Source organism: Esox lucius, chromosome 24 (genome assembly GCF_011004845.1).
Source record: "Esox lucius isolate fEsoLuc1 chromosome 24, fEsoLuc1.pri, whole genome shotgun sequence".
NCBI lineage: Eukaryota > Metazoa > Chordata > Actinopteri > Esociformes > Esocidae > Esox > Esox lucius.
In genome coordinates this window covers 20,964,037-20,987,832 of record NC_047592.1, presented here as the reverse complement: position 1 = coordinate 20,987,832, position 23,796 = coordinate 20,964,037, and the positions used below count along the sequence as shown (strand labels likewise).

Below are 23,796 nucleotides of genomic sequence, written 5' to 3'. Positions count from 1 at the left end.
ACAAGGTCTCCAACTGCACGGATCTTCTGGGGTACCAGTTGTCCTTCCTTATGACTTATAAGAAGTTGGATTTCTTTGGGTCTTACCAGTTCATGCAGTGGAACGTCAGGGAATATTCTTTGCAGCTTCTTGGCTGTCACATGCCGATGGATCTCTGCAATACTGTCGAGTCCATAACACACTAATTGGTGTGCCTTAAGAGTGCCTTTAGGGGTGCTTACTTTGATCTTCAGCAGGTACCGCTTGGTTTCAACGGATACCTTCATTCCACCAACTCCATGGACCACTAGAGTGACTTCTTCACTTCGAAGGTTCAATTCACTTGCAGCTGAGGCCAGGTCAATCAGTGTTCCAACCTTTTGTCCAGCATTAGCCGTTGTCTGTTGTAGCATCATGATGACTGGAAATTCTTGCATACCACTTTCTGCTAAAAGCCCCTGCTCACTTGCCCCAGAGTTGAAGGTCCTGGATGCTGAATTGCAGAATGCATCTCGACACCGCTGAGCCATTTCAGGTAACAGCCTGGAGAGGAACTCCTCCTGAGCCTCTGTGCACTTTCCACCTCCCGTTGAGCCAAACTTTGACCTTCTCTGGGGTGTACCTTTGGTTTCAGCATATGGACACAGGTAATAATGGTGTACGGAGTTTTTCAGGTCCTTGCATCCTTCCTTTCTGCACAGGTAAGTGGTTTTGCAGTATGCACCCTCATCCAGACATCTTTTGCATGCCCTGAGTCTCCTTACTGCATCCTCTCTCTCAGAAGGTTTCAGCGTCATAATTTTTTTGCAGAAAAACAGCTTATTCTTGTGTTTGCTGTCTCCACAGACAATACAACCTGCTTGTTCACTGCTCAATTTAGTGGCTCTTGTTCTGGCATGCTTCGGATCAGACCTGGTCTCCTTTCTACTGGGTTCGTCTTCTCTTAACTGCTCCAGCTGCTCATATATTGCCTCCTGCTCTTTGAGGAATTCGAGGAGCTTGTCGAAACGGGCTTGTGGTGCAACAGCATTCTTCCCATCAGCAACGTAAACCAGCCATTCCTTTTTTAGTGACTCTGGGAGTTTACTCTCAATGGATTTTGTCACCAAGGGATTCTTCATTGCGTCGGTGTCTCCAAGCTCAATTAGGTCATACAAAGCCTTTTCAATTGATTGAATAAGCTCCACTATTTTCCTAGCTTGGTGACCTCTTACTGACGGAATTGCTTGAAGCTCTTCCACAATTTCAATGGCAATAGCAGCTCTATTTCCAAAGCGATTCTCCAGGACACGGAATATTTCTTCTGCTGTATTGTAAGTTGTATTGTAGTCGAAGCTCTCTGGCCACTCTATCATCGAGACTGTCAAGCAGCTGAAATTTCTTCACTTCTCTTGATCCGGTTGGTTCGCCTTGCCTCTGGAGCGCTTCCCACTCCTTCCTCCATCGATAAAAATCACGTTTACATCCAGCAAACTTAGGGAGGGAAGTAGGCTTCAACTTGATGGCTGGCCTTGGACTATAAGTTGTAACATCTGTTAGAAATCGGCGGTTACGTATAGTGGTAAAATAATGTAGAACCCGTATCAAATCGAGGGAGAAGTTCGCTCAAGTTTATTGGAGAATTGCAGCACAGATGTCATTCGGTGAACGTTCCAGTATCTTCTCACTGTAATGTTGGTTACAAGCTGATATATACACTGAAGGCGTTTCTATCTAGCAAAGACCATGTTTTTAGAAGTCAACCCCCCCTGCCATATGGCCATCGTAAACATTCCTCTGGTCATTCAAGCACAACCTACAGAGAGATAACCTAAACAGAGATGTTTCTGTTGTTCTCCTTATCTAGGCACATTCCCTTCCAATGAAAATTGTAATTGTTAATGCCCAGATTCCACACTCCCCCCTTGTCAATATAGAAAAACAAGACATATTGATAACACAAAAAAGAAAAAAACAACATAACCCACAATTAACTGCAAGGGCAAGGCACTAAAACATAGTCCAAAAGAGAAAAATTACACAAAAAACAAAACAGAGTGATCAGGACGGAAGCGGTCGAGAACAGCACAGTCACGCAGAGGAGCACAAGGGCAGCCATCACACAACAAGCAACCTCGGCGAGAGCACAGACCACAAACAGAGGGGAGGACACCACAAAGGTGGTCATCCCGCAACCGACACCCCCCTGGTGAACACCACCTACAAACATCATAGGGGCATGGTAGATGTGAATGGGGACGCAGTTCCGACATGACAGCACGACGGACACGAGCAGCAAGACACCGAGAGACACAGCAACGGAACAACTGGAAAAGGAGGCAAAAGACCATCACACACGCAACGATAGGAGCGAGGAGCTTAAACAGGAATGTGCCCCATTTACCAAAAACTGATGACAACCATGCCATAAGCCCCATATCATCGAAGTTGTAATTACGAAATTTAGCACCCACCTCTCTGATCTTACCAGCCAGATCCAAAACCCCATCTGTCTCATCAGGAATATACGTACAACATTCCGTACCTATAACTGCACATGTACCCCCCTGCGCCGCCAACAAGTAATCCAAAGCCACACGATTCTGCATCGCCACAGTACGCATGGCCACCAGTTCCGCTGACATTCCCGTAAAGCCATCAGCAGTCAAATTAGCTAAGGCCTCCAAGGAACTGGCCATGTTGATCACTTCCCGAGCCAATTTGGCCGTACCATAGGAAGGAAAAGCTATGGCAAAGAATCGCTCAGACTCAGAGATACTTCGCCTATGTAACTTGACAAACGGAGGTTCCAAACTATGTCTAATATGAGGGACCACATATCCCAGATAGCACGAACCCATCCAGAAAGGAGGTAACATGGCATAGGCATTAGGGCCACAGATAAAATAAGTACCATTCGGTGCAACCATTCCAGTAGACCCGATGTTACCCAGAGCGTTGGCATGGAAGGCTGCAACAGATCCATTACTGAGAGTCAGATTGGCAGACATTGTACATAAAGAAAACTCGCTACCATCGCAAGCAGAAAGGTCAGCAATTTGACTACACTGACTCCAGCCCACCCTGACAAACATAGACATCCACTGTCGACGTAATGCAGCAGACGGTGTCCTTTCAATGCACAACCATCCATCCGGTGGTCTTGTGACCACTAGACGTGGAGGTAGGCCTAAAAACGAAACGCTTGTAGTGTTAAATGGAGGCAGGTATGCACCCCGCCACGACTCTACCTCTACACCTAAACTGTCAATATAGGTCTGAATAGTAGGACACCCTGGACTAGAGACATCCTTGTAACAAATGTCAGTGGAGTCAGCCCCTCTATAACCAATGGCTGGACCCCAATTGTTAGACATGACTCTCTTGAACCAATCGGCATGTTTCCAAACACCCAACATTTCACTCTGAGTAGACGGAATGACACCTAAGGGAATACCACCTATAGCTGTGAAGGGAGTGTGGGTACACACCCAGCAGCTGCTTTGATTTACCGTCTGTGCATACTTCAACGACAACGCTAAAAATGTGTTGATACCGAAATGCCCATCCACATGACTAGAAGCACTGATGTCCCCTGCAGACCCAACCACTCCTGTCATTAAAAATATCAGAAAACACAACATCATTGACAAATTAATACAAATGAATTACAAAATAAGAAAATCAAAAGAAAACAAATATCACAATGACGAAATAATCAAGATCACAAATGTCCTTTTGCAAGATGCTTAGTAATGACATAAGAAAAAATCAACTACACCATTCACGCTATAGATTCTACAAACTACAACAGCAATTTAATGTCCAGTCACATTATCTGTAGCTACAGATGGTTCGATCTGTCCAGTGGTCAGTGAGACTGTGGTTGGCGTGTCTCGAATGTTGCCTTCATCAGATGCCATGTAGTTCTCCCGGAGTATCAATGTGTGGTTGGCTGACACATCCACGTCACCTGTAATGACAAAAGAAAAGGTGAGAGTATAACGTCCTCACTTACACATATGCATGCTTTACAATAGAGAATCTACTGTTTTGACGTTGGCAGTGGGACATCAAAAGACATCAGTATCTGATTCCTTTATGATGTGTCTTCACCCGAGATAGGCCCCCGACCACCTGGTGCGATCGGTTCTGTAGTCTCTAGGCTCTGCTCTTCGTCAGAGGTATGAGATACAACCCTACAATGTGTAGCATGTATCCATCTATCTTTCCCCTTTACCTTTACTGCAGACCGTGTGACCAGTAAGACCTGATAAGGACCCTCCCATTTGGCTCCTAATGTGTCAGTAACATGTTTCTTCACCATAACCCACTGCCCTGGCACTATATCATGGCCTCCTTCTGGGACTTCTCCCCATGCATCTCTAACCTGGCGTTCCGCTCCTTTAACTGCCTCTGTGAGTGTCATGCAGTAATTAAGGAGTGCATCGCTCATGAGATGTATGTCAGCTTTTCTTAAGTCCACAGCGCCTGGCAGAGACATTGGTCGTCCAGTGATGACCTCAAATGGACTTAACCCTGTGGTTTTGTTGTGAGTAGCTCTTATGCTGCAGAGAACAGTAGGGAGTGCATCTGGCCATTTCACTCCTTCTTGGTGCATTTTTGAAAGTCTCTCTTTCAGTACACGATTGCACCGTTCAACCTGTCCACTCGACTGGGGATGGTATGGACAGTGCACTCTCCAGTCCACATTCATCAGCCGAGACACTTCTTGGCACACTTTTCCTGTAAAGTGTGTCCCTTGGTCAGAATCAATTTGTTCTGGTAATCCCCACCGGGGAATTATTTCCCGAACTAATATTGTTGCTGTGTGATGTGCCGTTCCTTTCTTGGTCGGGTATGCTTCTACCCAACGTGAAAACCGATCCACTATCACCAACACATCTTCATAACCTTTACTCTTGGGTAAAGTGATGTAGTCAATTTGCAGATGTCTGAATGGCCCCGCTGGGGCAGGTGCTCGACGTGTCTGCACCTTCACTCTCCCATGCGAGTTGTTTTTCATACAGGTAAGGCATCCTTTTACAGTGGCTTCTATTTCTCTTCTTGCTTTCGGATTCCACCATTTGCCTATGAACCTGTTTAGGACTTTGTCAGTCCCTATGTGTCCCACAGAATGTATCTGTGCGGTAAGGTATGGGAGTAATGCGTTTGGTGCTACCCATCGATGATTGTATTTCCACACACCCTCTCCATCCATTTTGCATCCAGCAGACATCCACTCCCAGACTTCATCCTTTGGAGCGCTGTCTTGCATTTCTCTGATATGTGTCAGTGTATCCATTACATATCGTCGAACATGTTTTGGTGGGGTTGGTGTTCTCTTTGCTGCTGCTTTAGCAGCTCTGTCCGCTAGGTCGTTGCCTTTGCTTTCCTCCGTGAGGATTTTTCCATGAGCCTTCGTCTTCAGAATGGCTACTTGTGCTGGTAACTGGAGAGCTTCTAGCAGCGCCAACACTTCAGGTCCATTTCGAACAGGTGTTCCCAGTGATGTCAGGAAACCCCTGTTTCTCCATATCTTTCCAAAATCATGTGTTACACCAAAAGCATATCTCGAGTCTGTATATATGTTAGCTGTTTTCCCTTCAGCATATCTACAGGCCTCTGTTAATGCTACTAGTTCTGCCACTTGCGCAGATGTTCCTGCTGGTAAGATTCCTGAGGCAACAACATCTGTTACTGTAGTCACTGCCCATCCAGCCTTCCTTTCTCCCCCCTCCACAATGCTGGAGCCATCAGTAAACAGTACGTGGTCCGGGTTCACAAGAGGATGTAGGGCTGTGAACTCGTCAGCAAGCTGATCCAAAACCAGCTCTGTGCAATCATGGTCCAGCAATGTGGGATCTGAAGGAAGCAACAACGTGGCAGGGTTTGTGGGCGTGCCACGCTGAATAACAATGTTGGGTGCTTCTAGGACAGTAGACCACTTGTTCCACCGGGCGGCAGTAACCTGAGCTGCACGATTCATCGTGAGGAGAGTATGCACGGCATGTGGACACTTGATTATAAGTTGTTGGTCAAGGCCTAGTGATGCCACCATTGAAACTGTATGTGGCTTGCATCGCTCTCAGGCAGGGGCCCCATCCCAGGGCCACATCATCCAATTTCTTGGAGTAATAACCCACTGGTTTCAGATGGTCGCCGTGGTCCTGAGTGAGAACTGATGTCATGTAGCCATCCTTCTCAGCCACGAAAAGAGTAAACGGCTGCCCTGTATCAGGGATCCCCAATGCTGGGACCATCGACAGTGCTTTCTTCAATGCAATGAATGCGTTTCTCTGTTGATCAGAGAACTGGACAGGGTCCCTGGATTGTGGGTCACCCCTCAAGAGATCATTGAGTGGTTGTGCTATTTCAGCAAATGAGTCCACCCAACACCTGTTGTAGTTACACAGTCCCATAAAGGAACGTAGTTCTCTTATGGTGGTGGGTTCTTTGACAGTCTGAATGGCTGTTGTGCGGCTTTGTGTTATTTCCCTTTTCCCCTGAGAAATCAGTTGGCCCAAGTAAACAACCTGGGACTGCACGAGTTGTGCTTTGTCAGGGCTGGCTTTGTGCCCTTTTTCACTGAGGAAGTCAAGCAAAATTTGTAGGTCTCGCCCATGAGTCAACTCATCTTCTGAAGCCAATAAAATGTCGTCCACATATTGTATGACAACGGAAGACATTGGAGGCAAATCCTGGAGATGTCTCCGCAATGCCTGGTGGTAGATGGAGGGGCTATTGTGTAGTCCCTGCGGAAGACGGGTCCATTGATACTGCTGACCATCCACTGTGAATGCAAGCCACGGTCTCACTTCAGGATGTAGGGGCACAGACCAAAAACCGTTAGCCATATCAATGACTGAAAACACTGAGTGTGTTGGCTTCAATGAAGCAAAAATGGTAGACGTGTCTGCTACCAGAGGGGTCAATTTGGAAATCGTCTCATTGGCATTCCTATAGTCCACAGTTACACGCCACGCTCCTGATGCTTTATGGACAGGCCACACAGGACTATTAGAAGCAGAGTGTGTCTTTTCAACAATCCCATTAGCATGTAACTCTCCAATGACTACCTTTGTCGCAGCCATGGCCTCTTTACTTATAGGATATTGTTTAGTACATGGCGGTGCTTCACCCGTTAGACGCACGGGGTCCATGACCAAATTACCGCACTCATTCTTTGAGATAGTCCAAATAGGATGTGTAGACAGATTAGAATTTTCAATTTTTCTGAGGTTCCACGTGACTTTTCCATCTTGTATGTCCAACGTGGAATCCAATTTCATAAGAACATCAAGGCCCAATATGGGTTGATCAAACGATCCAAACCACAATGTTGTTTCGATTATCATAGGACCAATGGAGATGGGCAAAGGTGTTGTTTGTTTCATTTCTGTTTTCCCCCCTCCAACTCCTGTAGCCCTCATCTTCTTGCCAGTGTACTGGGGCAATATATGTCGTGCATAGGAAATAGGCAGCACGGTCACTTCAGCTCCTGTGTCTACCAAAAATTCAACTGGATGTTGATTTACCAATATGCTAACATATATGCCGTCTGATTTCATGTGTACACCTGCAGAGATGGGCCGCAAGAGGGTGTCAGTTAGTTTCCCTCCACCGCATCCAGCAGTCTCTGCTGCTGTTCAGTAGAAAGATTGTTAATTCATGGTCGACGTCCGCGATCCCGCGGACAGTGCTAATTTGCATACATATTTCGAAAAATAGATTCTCCATAATCGTCCGATTCCAATGGTATATTATTTGTAGCCACTTTCCTGAAGCGTTCCGTGTATAATTGGGGTTTTCCGTGTATAATATGGGTTGTATAGTTGTATAGTTGGGTTGCTATGAGAACTTTTCACCAGGCAACGACATTGCCTATTCATCTTAGAAAGGCTCATTTGTACATCAGTATAAATATTACAAGCGTGTACATCACTATATATGATGTTTTTAACCATAATACATCGTTTGTATTATATATAAGATATAAAAATTAATATTTAGTCAAAATAGTATGGGGATGTTCTTGAGTTTTTGGGAAGAAGTTGGTAATTTTTCTGAGTTTATAAAATATATAAGTCCAAACGTAACTAGCGATCTAGTGCTGCCATCTGCTGGCCGTTTTGAGTCATTACACCTATTACATGGGATTTTACATTCAATCTTATTTATTTCATAATGTTTTATTTCTAGGTAGAAGAACCACATTTTTTGGGGGTGCCTATATTTTTTACCTTCTATTATATTATTTTTCATTATTTTCAACCCAATTACAGTGTAATTTGATAGTAAAGGCATGAAAGTATGAGGAAATACCATTGACACAAAATCTAATAATGCTTTAAAAAAAAAATCTTGATGCTGAATGGCAGAAATGTTTTCCGAAAACATTTTTTTTGCCTGTCAAACAGATGAGTTTTATAAATATTGACCCAGAAGTCTGTTTTTATGTGTTTTTATTGTAGCCAGAGGGGTTGCTATTAAAAGGATACATCATAATAGGTTGTATCTGTTACAGAAATGAATCTAGGACCCAAAATGTCCCACTAGTGAAATCCGGCCGAAAGCCCCATAGGCTACCAAGGGTTAAACTTTTGCATCAGTGTTGTACTGGTGGAACCTTGTTCCTTTGTCCAACCACCTTTGTTTGATCCATTCCTTCGTTTTTGACGTCGAGGTTGGAACCCACAGTCCTTCAGAAAATGTCCAAACTTCCCACACTTGTGACACTTAATGGAGTTCTTATCAAAAGCATCTTGAAGTTGCATTACACGGACCATTGATGTAGCTGTGTGTTGATTCATGTCTCGATCTAACCTAGACAGGTGATCTGCTGTGTCACCATATGAGATTATATCCCATCCTGGTGTGGTAGAAACATATGCTTTCCTCAAATCATCATTAATAGACTGTAATAACTGATGAGTGATAGCACCGTTCTTCATATTGTTCAACTCATCATCATCATCACACATGCCACTGTGTCTGATTACTACGGCACGGAACCTGTCCTCAAAATCAAAGAATGATTCTTTTGGCTTCTGTACACATTTTGTGATTTCGCCCCAATTTGTGGTTGCAATAGTTAAACTCTTGAGATAACGTTGAATTGCTCGCCATCCTTGTATGAGGTCTTGTTTATCCTCACCTAAGGCAGTTTTCACTTTATCTGCCAAATCAGCATGTTCCCTATTGTTGAGAATAAAACCCAAAAGTTGAGTTGCATCAAATGGATGCAAATTATATAATGTTCTGTATCTTTTCAGTTGATCCCATGTTTTTGAACCAACCTCCCGTGGGTGCTTCAATAATTTGGACCATTCATCCAATTGTTTAGGGGAAGCTGCTTTGTGAGAATAAACCATTAAAGGAGAACGTCCCTCATCTAGACCTCTCATTAGCTTAGACTTTATTGGTCTCACATTCATAATCTCCTCCTCTTCTGTTTCACTCGACCCCCACCCTGGCAGATCCTCCTCATACCACGTGTGAGATTGCTTTGCAGCTTGTTTCAACTCAGCATGTGGATAGAGGGGGGGAGGAACAGAACTAACATCTGTTACAATCATCGTCTTCATTTTCATCTCAGACAATTCGTTTTTTATTTTCTTCAATTCCTCTTCTCTTTCCTGCTTCAATTCTGCCAAAGCTCTTACATTCTCTTTTTCCTTCTTAATCGAGCGATCATGCGCATCGGTCACATTCTTTTTCTCTCTTTTCCGCATCTCCGCCAAAACAGTTAATGACCAACGAGTCTTATCTGTCTTATTCCTCATCCTTCGCACTTTACTCCACACCTTCTGTACATCTGTCAACTTCCACAAACCATCTTTGTCTACATCGATTCCAAATTTTTTTACGATGTCTTGCTGACACTTTTCCAATTTCATCGATTCTGTTACGATACCAGCTAAAAATATAATCATATCACTTAAAGAGAGATATGTTTTATCAATGGAGGATGTCATCTTTTTGTTTCTACTTGTACAAGTTGCTGTATAATCACGTAAAATATAATCACACTCTAATCTTCAAAAGAAAACATACAGTGTCATATATGGTCACACGAAATACAGTTTAGCGCTTATCACACCGGTCAACGCCCCACTAAATTGAGACGGACTGTCCGCACCCGCAGACAGATTCCACACGATAAAAATCACGGCCTAGTCGGGTCGTCATAGGGCTTATTCGACTACCTGTGCTCTTGTATTACTCGATTTGTCGTTAAATGGTGTGGATTTCAGACTCACCAACTTTTCAGTTGTTCAGAGGAAACAGGAACAAAGTCGACTCCCTTGCGGGTGCGCGCAGCCAGCTTCGTCACAGGAACTCCAGCGAAGAACAGTCGTTTTTGGTAGAATCAAAATCTCCAACCATCCGGGTCACGGCACCAAATTGTTAGAAATAGGCGGTTACGTATAGTGGTAAAATAATGTGGAACCCATATCAAATCGAGGGAGAAGTTCGCTCAAGTTTATTGGAGAATTGCAGCACAGATGTCATTCGGTGAACGTTCCAGTATCTTCTCACTGTAATGTTGGTTACAAGCTGATATATACACTGAAGGCGTTTCTATCTAGCAAAGACCATGTTTTTAGAAGTCAACCCCCCCTGCCATATGGCCATCGTAAACATTCCTCTGGTCATTCAAGCACAACCTACAGAGAGATAACCTAAACAGAGATGTTTCTGTTGTTCTCCTTATCTAGGCACATTCCCTTCCAATGAAAATTGTAATTGTTAATGCCCAGATTCCACACATCTCTTTCAGAATCCTGCTCGGTTTTTGCTTGAATAAATTCAGCTTTTCTGGAAATCAGTCTGGGGAGACAAACCTCGAGCTCCCTCAGACGGCCTTTAAAGTCTTCTTTTTCAGCCGAGGGGGCCCAACGATTCCACTGGACATTTGCTTCTCTTGCGGCTTTAACCAACCCTTCCAGGTGGTTCAGCATGAAATTGTATGCTTCCAGGTTTGCACACGGTTGAACAGAAGAGACTCGGTCACTCTCTGCCTCAGCCACTTCGAAAGCCAGGGAAATTTGAGGGTCCCCAAAGCTGGCCCAGAGAGTTTTCAAAATTAGATCTTTACCCTAGCAACTCGTTGCTATGGGAACTTTTCACCAGGCAACGACATTGTCCATGCATCTTAGAAAGGCTAATGTGTAGACAAGAATAGGGATTACAAGGGTGTACATCACTATATATGATGTTTTGAACCATAATACATCGTTTGTATTATAAATATGATATAAAAATATATATTTAGTCCACATAGTATGGGGGTATTCTTGAGTGTTTGGGAAGAAGTTGGTAATTTTTCTTTATAAATTATATAAGTCCAAACGTAACTAACGATCTAGTGATGCCATCTGGTGGCCATTCTGCGTCATTACATGCAAAAAGTAGTGATATAAAATAATTATCTTTCATTTTATGTTGTTTTTTTCTAGGTAGAAGAACCAAATTTTTGGGGGGTGCCTATATTTTTTACCTTCTATTATTTCATTATTTCATTATTTTCAACCCAATACAGTGTAATTTGATAGTAAAGGCATGAAAGTATGAGGAAATACCATTGACAAAAAACCTTATAATGCTTTCAAAAACAAATCTTTATGCTGAATGGCAGAAATGTTTTCCGAAAACTATTTTTTTGCCTTTCAAACAGATGAGTTTTATTAATAGTGACCCAGAAGTCTGTTTTTATGTGTTTTTATTGTAGCCAGAGGGGTTGTTATTACCGGGATACATCATAATAGGTTGTATCTGTTACAGAAATAAATCTGGGACCCAAAATGTCCAAGTAGTGAAATCCGGCCGAAATTCCCACGGACCTTGGAGGTACAGGTAATGAGTGGAGGACAGAGGAGCTTCTTAAAGAAGAAGCAACAGGTCTGTGAGAGCCAGAAATCTTGCTTGTTTGTAGGTGACCAAATACTTATTTTACAGAGGAATTTACCTCGGTAAAATAATTAATTCATAAAAAATCCTACAATGTGATCTTCTGGATTTTCTCCTCATTTTGTCCCTCGTAGTTAAAGTGTACGTATGATGAAAATTACAGGCCACACTCATCTTTTTAAGTGGGAGAACTTGCACAATTGGTGGCTGACTAAATACTTTTTTGCCCCACTGTAACACTCCACACACACACACACACACACACACACACACACATCACACTCCAGACAGACATACACATCACACACTGTGAAAAATCAAATTACACTGCAGCCACACGCACACACACAACGGAGACTCATTAGACTTATCTATGCCAGTGGTTTTCAGGAAGTGGGAGGTTGTGCAACCCCAGAATGGCTGCCCCTTTGACCATGAACTGCTCACAGTTGTTACTGTTTTGGGAGTTATGTGTTTTGAGTTGGCTGGTTTGGATACATTTTAAAAATAATTTTAGTGTTGGTGTCAAAATTTGGTTTGTAATTCTTCATTGCGAGTAGTCCTGGGCGCCACCCGAGCCCACCGAGGACTGGCCGCCGCCTCCTGATCCCTCGTCCCCTCTCCTGCACCGGAGCCGCCGCCTCATCCCATGTCCCTCGTCGCCTCTCCTGCACTGGAGCCGCCGCCTCATCCCACATCCCTCGTCCCCTCTCCTGTCCCAGCCTCAACAGCGTCCTCTCCAGTCCCGGCAGCTTCGCCTCCCCTGCCTGTTCCGGTGGCTCCACCTCCCCCGCCTCACCCCGGACTCCTTCATTTGTCTCCAATTGTCACTCACACCAGGTCCCAATTAAGTCATCAGTATGTGTTAAAATGTTGCTCCTCTGCTCCCCTCATTTGTCGGTCATTGTTCCTTGTCTCCGCATGTACGTGGTGAGTGTTTCGTTTTCGTTTTCTTTACGTCTTTATTTTTGATTCAGTTTGTGTTAGTGCTCAGTGTTATTTTCCATTAAAATTACAACATCGACTGCCACTCTGCCTGCGCCTGGTTCCTCCTTTCCACCACAACACCATGGTGACATGAACTCTCAGTTCAACTCTTTCCAATCATAATCAATGATCATATCATACATCCCCCTGCTTTCACTTCATTAAGTCAATGGAAAGTGACAACATGAGTGAAAGCAGAAACACAGCGAATACGGCCACAGGAGGCGCCATCCTGAACCATCATTACAGGACGGACATGAAAAATAGAGAATTGATCTACAATCCATTCAATAATGTGTACATAACGTCTTCAGCAAAATCAAAGTTGACATAATAAAAACAAAAACAAACAACATTAATTTTGTTATTATGTGCTCAACAATTCTTTCCATAAGTGAAGAAATGAACAATTGAATAACCTATTGACAAATGTTCCTCATTTTGTAGTAAGGGTGAGAGAACATGGTTGAAGGTTTACCACTTAGAAGACTACTGAAGGAAATGGGTGCAAGGGACCGTAACCTTAGTGATAAATACATGAATGTAAATAATATGACTGAAATAAATGTGATCATGAATGACCATAATATATAAGAAGTCCTTAGTAAAGGTAGCTACTCCTTATGTCACGAGCCTAACATTAAAATGGCATGTGTTCCTGGGTCCACACAGACTGGTCAGAGACCCAAAACTAAGGGCTGCCCACAATGGCATGTGTTCCCAGGTCCACCTAGAGACCCAGAACTCAGGGCTGCCCACAATGGCATGTGTTCCCAGGTCCACCTAGAGACCCAGAACTCAGGGATGCCCACAATGACATGTGTTCCCGGGTCCACCTAGAGACCCAGAACTCAGGGATGCCCACAATGGCATGTGTTCCCAGGTCCACCTAGAGACCCAGAACTCAGGGATGCCCACAATGGCATGTGTTCCCAGGTCCACCTAGAGACCCAGAACTCAGGGATGCCCACAATGTATTTCACAATGGTGCCTTTGTGAAACACATTATGGATATGTTCTGATAATTGTTATATTGGTGTTTTTTTATAGGAGAGCTGTTGTGCCCCTATAAACAGGGACCTAAGTTTTTACAAATACGGAATAAACTGCACATGTTTGGACTGGTACTAAGAATGGCACATTGGGAACAATGAATTACAGGGTTGTTAAAGAATTCTTGTAACCACTAAACTTATTTAGATCTTTTTAATTGCAGTTTCAGCGCAGATTACTGTTTACTTAAATGTATGCATTTGTATCATAAGGCACCCATGTAACTACATGGGGGGTGGTCACTTGTTGTCTTTGTAGTGGTGGTGGTGGTGTGTAAGGTTAGGGACCTCTTGGTGTGTGCATGTTAAATGTAAGGTTAGTGTGTGTGTAGATTGTGGTGTAACCTTCCCCCAACCCCCTGTCATTTCCCTGCAGTGTTTATGTTATACTGACCGGGCCCCCTTTCTATCAACTTGTTTTCCCCCTGGTTATCATTGTTCCAGCGTAGTTTGTTTTAACAGGGTTTTTAATCAGGGAAATAAAATTAAATAAAACTGCTTTGTAACAGTGTCTGAACTGCATCTGACTTCTGGTTTCATTTACCAGTGAAAGTACCCATTAGGTTCTATATCATAGAGGGCTCTTACACCACCAGGCCCCGGGTGCTACACGTACAAAGGTGACTAAACTCATTCTCAAATGAGACCCACAGTTTATTTTTTATTTCTATTACATTAAATGAGATTTCAACAATGGGATTTCAACAATCACTGTGGGCCTCCATCCATAACAGCTCCCTCATGTAGCCAAAAGAAATACCATCATTGTTGTTCTACAGAATGACCAACTCCTGCATCTGCCAATTCTCCTACATTTCCAATATATGTTAATATATAATAATTCACAGATGTTTAAACATGAGGCAAGTATGATTTTAAAAAAATAGTATTTTATTTGTATTCTTAGCATTATAAATTCACTGACATTATCAAATGACGTTAAGTATCAAAGATATAATTCACAAGCAAGCGTTCATATTGATAGCTCCAATTTTGCAGCAAAATGATGACATGCATGGTTTAGAGATGTGTGTGTGGATGCGCACTTGATAAATGACAGTGAAGAGGTGTGATCAAACCAGACTCTCATCATATAGGAAGTAAAGTGGTTTATAAGGAGGACTGTTGTTCAGAGAGAGTTACTCATCACCAAGACAGAATGGATCACACCTGGCCCTGTGTTCTACTCTGTGAGTACTGACTTTGTATTTGTGTTTAAATGTTTGTTATGAACACAAAGTTCACTAAGATTAATATTAGTACTCTATTACTGCAGCACAGTTTACATTAATTACATTACTAATGTACTGTAGTGATGCAATTTGTCTTTGTTGTAGTGTTGAGTACCCTCATCTACTGTGGACACCCTCAAGGTAATGGTAGATCTTCATTAATTCACTCCATGTCTTCAACCTTTATCCTCTTGGTCTCTGACACAGCTTTTCCTTGTGTTCTTTGTATGAAATAGATTCAGTTGTGTGTGTATGATCCGTAAAAATATTGTTTCGGGAACATGTGTAGGGTAATACAACCCCATTTCCAAAAAAGATGGGACGCTGCATAGAATGGAAAATAAAACAGAATGCAATGATGCCCAAATCATGTATCCCGATATTTAATACAAAATAGTACAAAGACTTCTCCAGCCCAACTGGCCCCAGATATTCATGGGAGAACCAGTCTCTATGATATGTAGCATAGAGGAGGGAGACATCACTGACTGGGAGTACATGTGGAGACAGTAGAATAATAACGTCTACAAAGACTTCAACAGTACAGAGAATGAACACAAAATCAATGCTGCTGATATGTCTGACAGTGGTTATTACACATGTTACGATGCATACAGACATTGACAACAATATTCTATACAAAGTAAACCAGACAAGCTTACTGTGATGTAAGTCATATCATTTCTCTTTCATCTTACCGTCTCCATGTTCATAATCACATGTCACGGGGACCCATTTTAAAATGCTTTTTGTATTTAAAGAAACATGTCTCTTTTATTGCAGTCCTGCCCAAAGCTACATTAAAAGTTCATCTAAACCCTCTATACCATGAAGAGACAGTTGTATTAACCTGTTCAGTGGAGTCTGAAACTGACTGTAGATATAAATGTCACAAAGGAAGTTATTATCCCAGTCTGACAGACACACTGTAACAGGAGACACCCTCATAATCAGAAGAGCTGATGTGTCTGACCAGGGTCTCTACTGGTGTCAGGGTGTAGACAGATAGACACTATTAATATTGAGTCTGTGGTCTGTGTAAATATATATATATATATATATATATATATATATATATATATATTTTTTTTTTTTTAAAGTGGACAGATAGTGTAAATTAAAACGCTATTGAAATTATTATTCAAAATAAGATAACTCATTCTAACGTTTTATTCTTTCCCTCAAAATGTAAATAAGCCCTAAGTAAACAGCCTAACATGTTGTTATTTACACACCTGAGTATCACAACAACAATAGATGGACTATCAGGATTCTCCAAATAAAATGTTACTGCTGCATCTTAACACAACCTGAGCACCTAAATATTTAGTACTTATAATAGAGTTTTAACATTGTCCTGGTCAGGGCCTGTTATCTCATGTCAGTCATAATGCATTAAACCTGGGAACAAAACACTGACATTAAATCAAGACACACCTACAAGGTTCATCTTACGTTTAGCATCTCATATTGGAGTTTAGACTCCAACTGATGTATAGAGTAATATTATGGTTTTAGATTCACCTGTCAAGGTTTAGATATGTAGGATAAATAGTATCAAGACAATAAGGATTACAAAGTGAAACTGAGTTCTTTAATAGTTGTCTATGACATGTGGGAGAAAGTCAGTTGCTAGCTGAGGTGGGAGTCCCCTTTACATCAGGAAGGACAAAAAAAGAAATACCTATCAATAGCAATGGTGTGAAAAACAAAAGACCACATGGAAATCATGACCTGATGTTTGATCCTGGCAGACAGGATACTTGGTAAATGTGCACAGTGTAGAATCCTGTCTCTAATGTTAACAAGACTGAATTGAACTAAAATACGACCGTTTTCTCCTCCTCTTCACTAAACAAAAAAGACTGTAACAGTATTAACTAGTCCAGTGTGGTTTAGTGTAAAGGGATAGTATTCACTAGTCCAGGATGGTTTTGTGTGGGGGGATAGTATTAACTAGTCCAGGATGGTTTAGTGTGGGGGGATAGTATTAACTAGTCCAGGATGATTTAGTGTGGGGGGATAGTATTAACTAGTCCAGGATGGTTTAGTGTGGGGGGATAGTATTAACTAGTCCAGGGTGGTTTAGTGTGGGGGGATAGTATTAAATAGTCCAGGATGGTTTAGTGTGGGGGGATAGTACTGTGAGTGTTTAAAGTTAGTATGAGTAGAAGACAAAAGAAGAAGATTAAATGTGGAATATCTCAGGTACCCAAAACTATTTTGTAAATAATATTTGGTACAATAACTGAAACATCAACTTTGGATGTCATCTGGTGATTTTCACTTGTGTTTAGGCAAGTGAATTGTATTAACATAAATGTTAACCTCCATAATATGTAAGTGAAGATTTTTCATATGGCTCCTTTAAACAGGAAGTTGTACTCTCTATATGTTTTCATAAACTACACCTTCAGTCAGCTTAAGGATTAGACACAGCTACATTAACAAAAGCAACCATAACATCTTAACTTTCATACATTTCTGGGGTCTGCTTTTATGCCTACAGTTGTCCTGTGTCACTCTGGTTGTTGGAGGTATATTTTGTATGGTTGACTATGTAGCTTAATGTTTATAAACCACAGGTCTTAATGTATAATTTAGAATTAATTATTCATCACAGATGCAATTATAATGTCTAGGATTTTTTGGGTAGCATATTTCCTTTTGTGGATGAAACTGTAACGTAGTAGGCTCATTTATTTTTGCTTTAGTTTATTAACAGATTTGGGTGCGATTGTATATGCACAATGATTACGGTTGTATATGTAGAATATGAGACCGTATACCACAGCTGTGACATCACATCACTTTTGAATTCTTAAAAACTCTTGTGCCTAAAAACAGCTTATAGCCATGTTGTACTGACCATTAACAACACCATTATTGCTAAAAACATCAATTCACACACAATACCCAATAATGACAACGTAAAACAGTTTGTTTTTATGCAAATCTATAAAAATAAAATAAGAGATATTTCAATTAATTTACAAATATTTGATTCAATCATTTGAATGACATAAGGAATAAATTAATGATATATATATTTTCTTATTAATTAGATAAAAAAATAACATATTTAAAAAAACATCTGTTTATAGCATTGTTTGATACAAATCTGTCAGAACGGGTGTCGTTGTGGTGTACGTAGAATGAAGGAGTCAAACACAGGAAGGCTGTTAACGTATCTTTGTATATTAACTCTTGAATGGAACGCAGAAAATCAAGCGCACAATGCTATGCCCTTCTATGCAGAACTGAACAGAAACCACCAAAAGGTGAAGCAGACCACAAACTGAGTGCACACACTGACAAAAACAATGAACCAAAGTGAAGAACTCAATGGGCAACTTAAACAGGGTCCCCTGTTAGAGGCAAGGTGGAACAGCTGCATCTAATCAAAAATGGAATGCAGAGACGCTCAGAGGCACCTCTGTGTCAGGCCCTGACTGTGGCCCTCAGGTGGATAGAGATGCCTAGAGGCCCCCAGCCAGGACCTGACAGTGTCAGAATGTGTTCATATAGAACATACAGGGTTTTGTTCTGTTGTGGAACACTTTTGACCAAGAGATAGGCATGAAAAAAAAGTAATTTAAATTATAATAGGAACAGCATGTCCTCCTCTGTCCCACACCACCACTTCACTCAGCCTGCCCTTTAACCTCTGTCCCACACCACCACTTCACTCAGCCTGCCCTTTCCCCTCTGTCCCACACCACCACTTCACTCAGCCTGCCTTTAACCTCTGTCCCACCCCACCACTTCACTCAGCCTGCCCTTTCCCCTCTGTCCCACACCACCACTTCACTCAGCCTGCCTTTAACCTCTGTCCCACACCACCACTTCACTCAGCCTGCCCTTTCCCCTCTGCCCGCAGGTGTCGCTGTAGAAGCATTTCATCAGAGTTTCGGTAACAGAGTTTTTCCAAAGAGAGATACTATTTTATAAATGATACTGAGATTTGTTAATGTTTTCAACCAATTACTCTTTTTTATTTTTTGCTTCTCAAAAATAGAGGTGGAGCAACCTCCTCTGCCTCTATGAACCAGGCTCCTCTAGTACATATTCACGCAAAATAAAATAATTACTCCAAATGTAACCAGTGGCAGGCTTCCAGTGTTGCTGGCAAATGGGTTTGACAGAAATATCATTACAGAGTCGACACAACATCATTTCACTACAATTATTAAGAAATAGTTTTGTTTCTGGTCTCTGGAAGAATGTAAAGAGTACACGCTGTCCAAGACCAAGTACAAATGTAACCAAATGTACAATTAGAAGCATACAAACCAACACAACACACACAAACCAACACAACACATACACTCCTTGCTTTGGGTCTAGATAAAAGGTCACTTTATCTGGATCAGAAGGACCTTTTAGGAAAACTTAGGTTTTACTTTCCAATTACAAGTTATGATGTATTCTATGAGGAACTTAGTTGCTATTCAGCCATATGGTCCTGTTCCACCCTACAAGCATGACTCTTATCAGTATTGGTACATGAAGGCTCAGGGTGAGTCCATGAACTCTGCTTCCTGTACAGACACAGTAGGAAGTCATTTAACCAAATTACCTCTGTTACATTTTGAAGAGGGGAGACACCAAACAGATGGCAGAAGTGCTTTTTTACAGTATGGATGTTGTAATTATTAACTTTTCCATTAAACCTCTTTAGGACAGCCATATAAGATATGTTATATTTATTGGTCTCCTCAATGTGCGAATTAAGGGGCAAATCTAATGGTTACATAAAGAAAAAATACTACTCGGAAAAAGAAGCATTCTTGTAAACATTTTGCAACCCAGTGTTGCGGAATTAGGTTAATATGTAACATTATTATTTTTTCCCTTAGGAACTTCTGATTATGTTCAGTGTCAACATATTAATAGTGCAATTTCCTTACCATCGGAAGGCAACCACCAGCGTATTAATAGTTAGAGTGGCTTTTCTCGGGTGTTGTGCCAGTGACTTTTAGTCAGAAGATTGCGAGTTCAATTCCGGAGAGAGGCGCACATGTTTTTCCCTTGTGGAACTGTGGTTAGACAGGCTTTTCTGTCTTTGTAACCTTACCCTTTACCTTCATCCTAACCATAACCTCATTACTGTGATGCCTAACCTTGACAGTAACCTAAACCTAACCTTATTCCTAACCCTAACAGTACTGTCATGCTTAACCTTAATCCTAAATTAACCTTCATTGTTAAACGTAAAGGTTATTTGTAACAAGCGTTTTTCATTTTGAATTGATTACGTTAAAGACCCACATAATAGTGAAATGTTAAGGAGCAAAACATTGTTATCATACTGTATCTTTTCAAATCAATCAATCAATCAAATGTATTTATAAAGCCCTTTTTACAACAGCAGTTGTCACAAAGTGCTTTACAGAGACACCCGGCCTTAAACCCCAAGGAGCAAACAACAGTAGAGTTGAATTTTCTTCCTCAGTCTCCCTGTCTCCCCCTTCCTTTGTATTTAAATCATTAGTAAAATGATATTATCTAGAGCGACTTTAGAACATAGCAAGTGGCCAATCTACTGGTGTCTGAGAATCTCTGTGACAATTAACCAGAGCAGTGGCCAGTAGCTAGGAACCACACTTTAAAACCGCAACCATCAGACTGTTCAACAAGTGACACCAAACATCCTCCCCTCATAGTTTAACTGTCAAGCTGAAAGAGGTGGTATTTTCAGAGCCCTGTAGTGTGACTTCCTTAACGACTGGGTAACTGGGTAAGTTTACTAAGCAGATCCTAGGCCTGATAACAAACACCAACAAATGTCTTTATTTGTAAGTTGTTTATTTGAGGTTAACTTGGACTCTTGGGGCCGGTTTCACAGACACAGATTATTAGGCTTAATCTGATTCTGCTAAACCGGCCCTTGGTGTAACAGCTGGGCACAGCCTATGCCTTGTCGTCTGTTGCATTTCTATATTTAATGTACACCGATCAGCCATAACATTATGACCACCTGCCTAATATTGTGTAGGTCCCCCAAAACAACCCAGACCCATCGAGGCATGGACTCCACTAGACCTCTGAAGGTGTGTTGTGTTATCTGGCACCAAGACGTTAGCAACAGATCATTTAAGTCATGTAAGTTGCGAGGTGGGGCCTCCATGGATTGGACCTGTTTGTCCAACACATCCCACAGATGCTCGATTGGATTGAGATATGGGTCATTTGGAGGCCAAGTCAACACCTTGAACTCATTGGGTTCCTCAAATCATTCCTGAACCATTTTTTGTTTTGTGGCAGGGCGCATTATCCTGCAGTTATCCTGCTGAATGAGGTTAATGTCATCAGGGAATACCACTGCCATGAAAGGATGCACATGGTCTGCAACAATGCTCGGGTAAGTGATCCGTGTCAAAGTAAAATCCACATGAAGGTCCATCCATTGTAGGCACGTTCGGCAGTACAGGGGTCAGCATGGGCATCCTGACTGGTCTGCATCTACATAACCCCATACACAACAAACTGCGATGCACTGTGACTTCTGACACGTTTCTATCAGTTCCAGCATTCACTTTTGCAGCAGTTTGAGGTACAGTAGCTCGTCTGTCGCATCGGACCACACAGGCCAGCCTTCTCTCCCCATCTGCATCAATGAGCCTTGACTGCCTGTGACCCTGTCGCCGGTTCACCGCTTTTCCTTCCATGGACCACTTTTGATAGGAACTGACCACTGCAGACCTGGAACACCCCAGAGTTTTGGAGATGGTCTGACCCAGTCATCTAGCTATCACAATTTGGCCCGACTGGTCAAAGTCGCTCAGATCCTTACACTTTTTTTCTGCTTTTTCCTGCTTCTAACACATGAACTTTGAGAACAGAATGTTCACTTGCTGCCTAATGTATCCCACCCACTGACAGGTGCCATTGCATGAAACCCTTCGTTTTGCACTCATTTATCATTGGCCAATTTTCCAATGTTTCCTTTTTTTCTGACTCGTAAAATAAATCGCAGATGGTTTAAGGCCAACATATTGAAATAAATTATAAATGTCTTTGTATTGTTACCATTGCAAATTCACTGATGTGGTTTTAAATGACATTAAATATCATAGATATCACTCACAAGCAAAACATTCATATTGATAACTCACGCATTTTGCAGCATAATTATTGCATGAATGGTTTACATATATGTTCGCATATGCACACTTGAGAAATGAGCTCCCTGATGTGAGGTTATTGTGAATATACACTTTGTTATAAGGAAATGTGTTTACATGATAAACCGAATATCCATTTGTATTCGTTCACAGGAAGTCAAAAATATTTTTCACTCTTTCTTCTCTAGAATCTAGAAACGTTCCCTTTTTTTCTGTGTGAAGAAGTGTGATCAAACCATACTTATCAAATAGGAAGTAAAGGGGTTTGTGAGGAGGACCGTTGTTCAGAGAGAGTTACTCATCACCAAGACAGAATGGATCACACCTGGCCCTGTGTTCTACTCTGTGAGTACTGACTTTGTATTTGTGTTTGAATGTTTGTTATGAACACCAAGTTCACTAAGGTTAATATTAGTACTCTATTACTGCAGCACAGTTTACATTAATTACATTACTAGTGTACTGTAATGATGCAATTTGTCTTTGTTGTAGTGTTGAATACCCTAATCTACTGTGGTCACTCTCAAGGTAATGGTAGTTCTTCATTAATTCACTCCATCTCTTCAACCTTTATCTTCTTGGTCTCTGATACTGCTTTTCCTTCCTCGTGTGCTTTGTATGAAATAGGCAATTCAGTTGTGTATGTGTGAACCAAACATATGAAACCTTGCTTCTGTAAAATGTGTATGGTAATATAATATTCTATCCACTGTGTCTGTGTAGGGATACCTGCTGCTGTTCTGACCCTCCAGCCCAACTGGCCCCAGATATTCATGGGAGAGTCTGTCACTATGATATGTAACATACAGGAGGGAGACGTCACTGACTGGACCTACACATGGAGACGGACATTTAATAATGGATATACCGACTTCACCAGTACGGAGAATAAACACCAGATCAATGCTACTGATTTGTCTGTCAGTGGTGATTACACATGTCTGGGTAGAAACAGACATAATCAACACTATTCTATGTGGAGTAATAGAGTCAGGCTGACCGTGACAGGTAAGTAATATAATTTCTCCTTCATTTTACCTTCTCCGTAATCACAAGGGGACCCTTTTCGTTATGTTTTTGCAGCCGTGCCCAAAGCTACAATGAAAATGACTCCAAACCCTGTGTACCATGAAGAGACACTTGTATTAACCTCTTTTGTGGAGTCTGAAACTTACTGGAGATACAAGTGGTAGAAAGACAGTAATGATACTGTAGTATCCCAGTCTGACATACACACAGTAACAGGAGACACCCTCACCATCAGTAGAGCTGCTGAGTCTGACCAGGGTCTCTACTGGTGTCAGGGAGAGAGAGACTCCAGACCCAAATCTACCTCCATCAGTCAACCTGTCAGTATCACTGTAAATGATGAGTTAGGTCTGTGTTTTTGTCAGACAGATAGACTATTCACATTGAGGGGTAGGAATGGTTCAGTTTTAAGCAGTTGTCACAAAGTGCTTTTACAAAACACCCAGCCTGAAATCCCAAGGAGCAAACAACAGTAACGTTGCTACATGAAAAAATTGC

At 41.7% G+C, this 23,796-nt stretch overlaps 1 protein-coding gene across 1 annotated transcript in view; it reads left to right on the top strand.

Moving 5' to 3' along the window:
* Positions 1–23,796, top strand: part of LOC117593886 — a 53,909-nt gene that overhangs the window by 24,025 nt on the left and 6,088 nt on the right. Inside the window, exons 2-3 of the mRNA XM_034290435.1 lie at positions 22,762–22,797; positions 22,993–23,277. Coding sequence (XP_034146326.1) covers positions 22,762–22,797; positions 22,993–23,277 — 321 coding nt within the window. The remainder of the gene's footprint in view (positions 1–22,761; positions 22,798–22,992; positions 23,278–23,796) is intronic.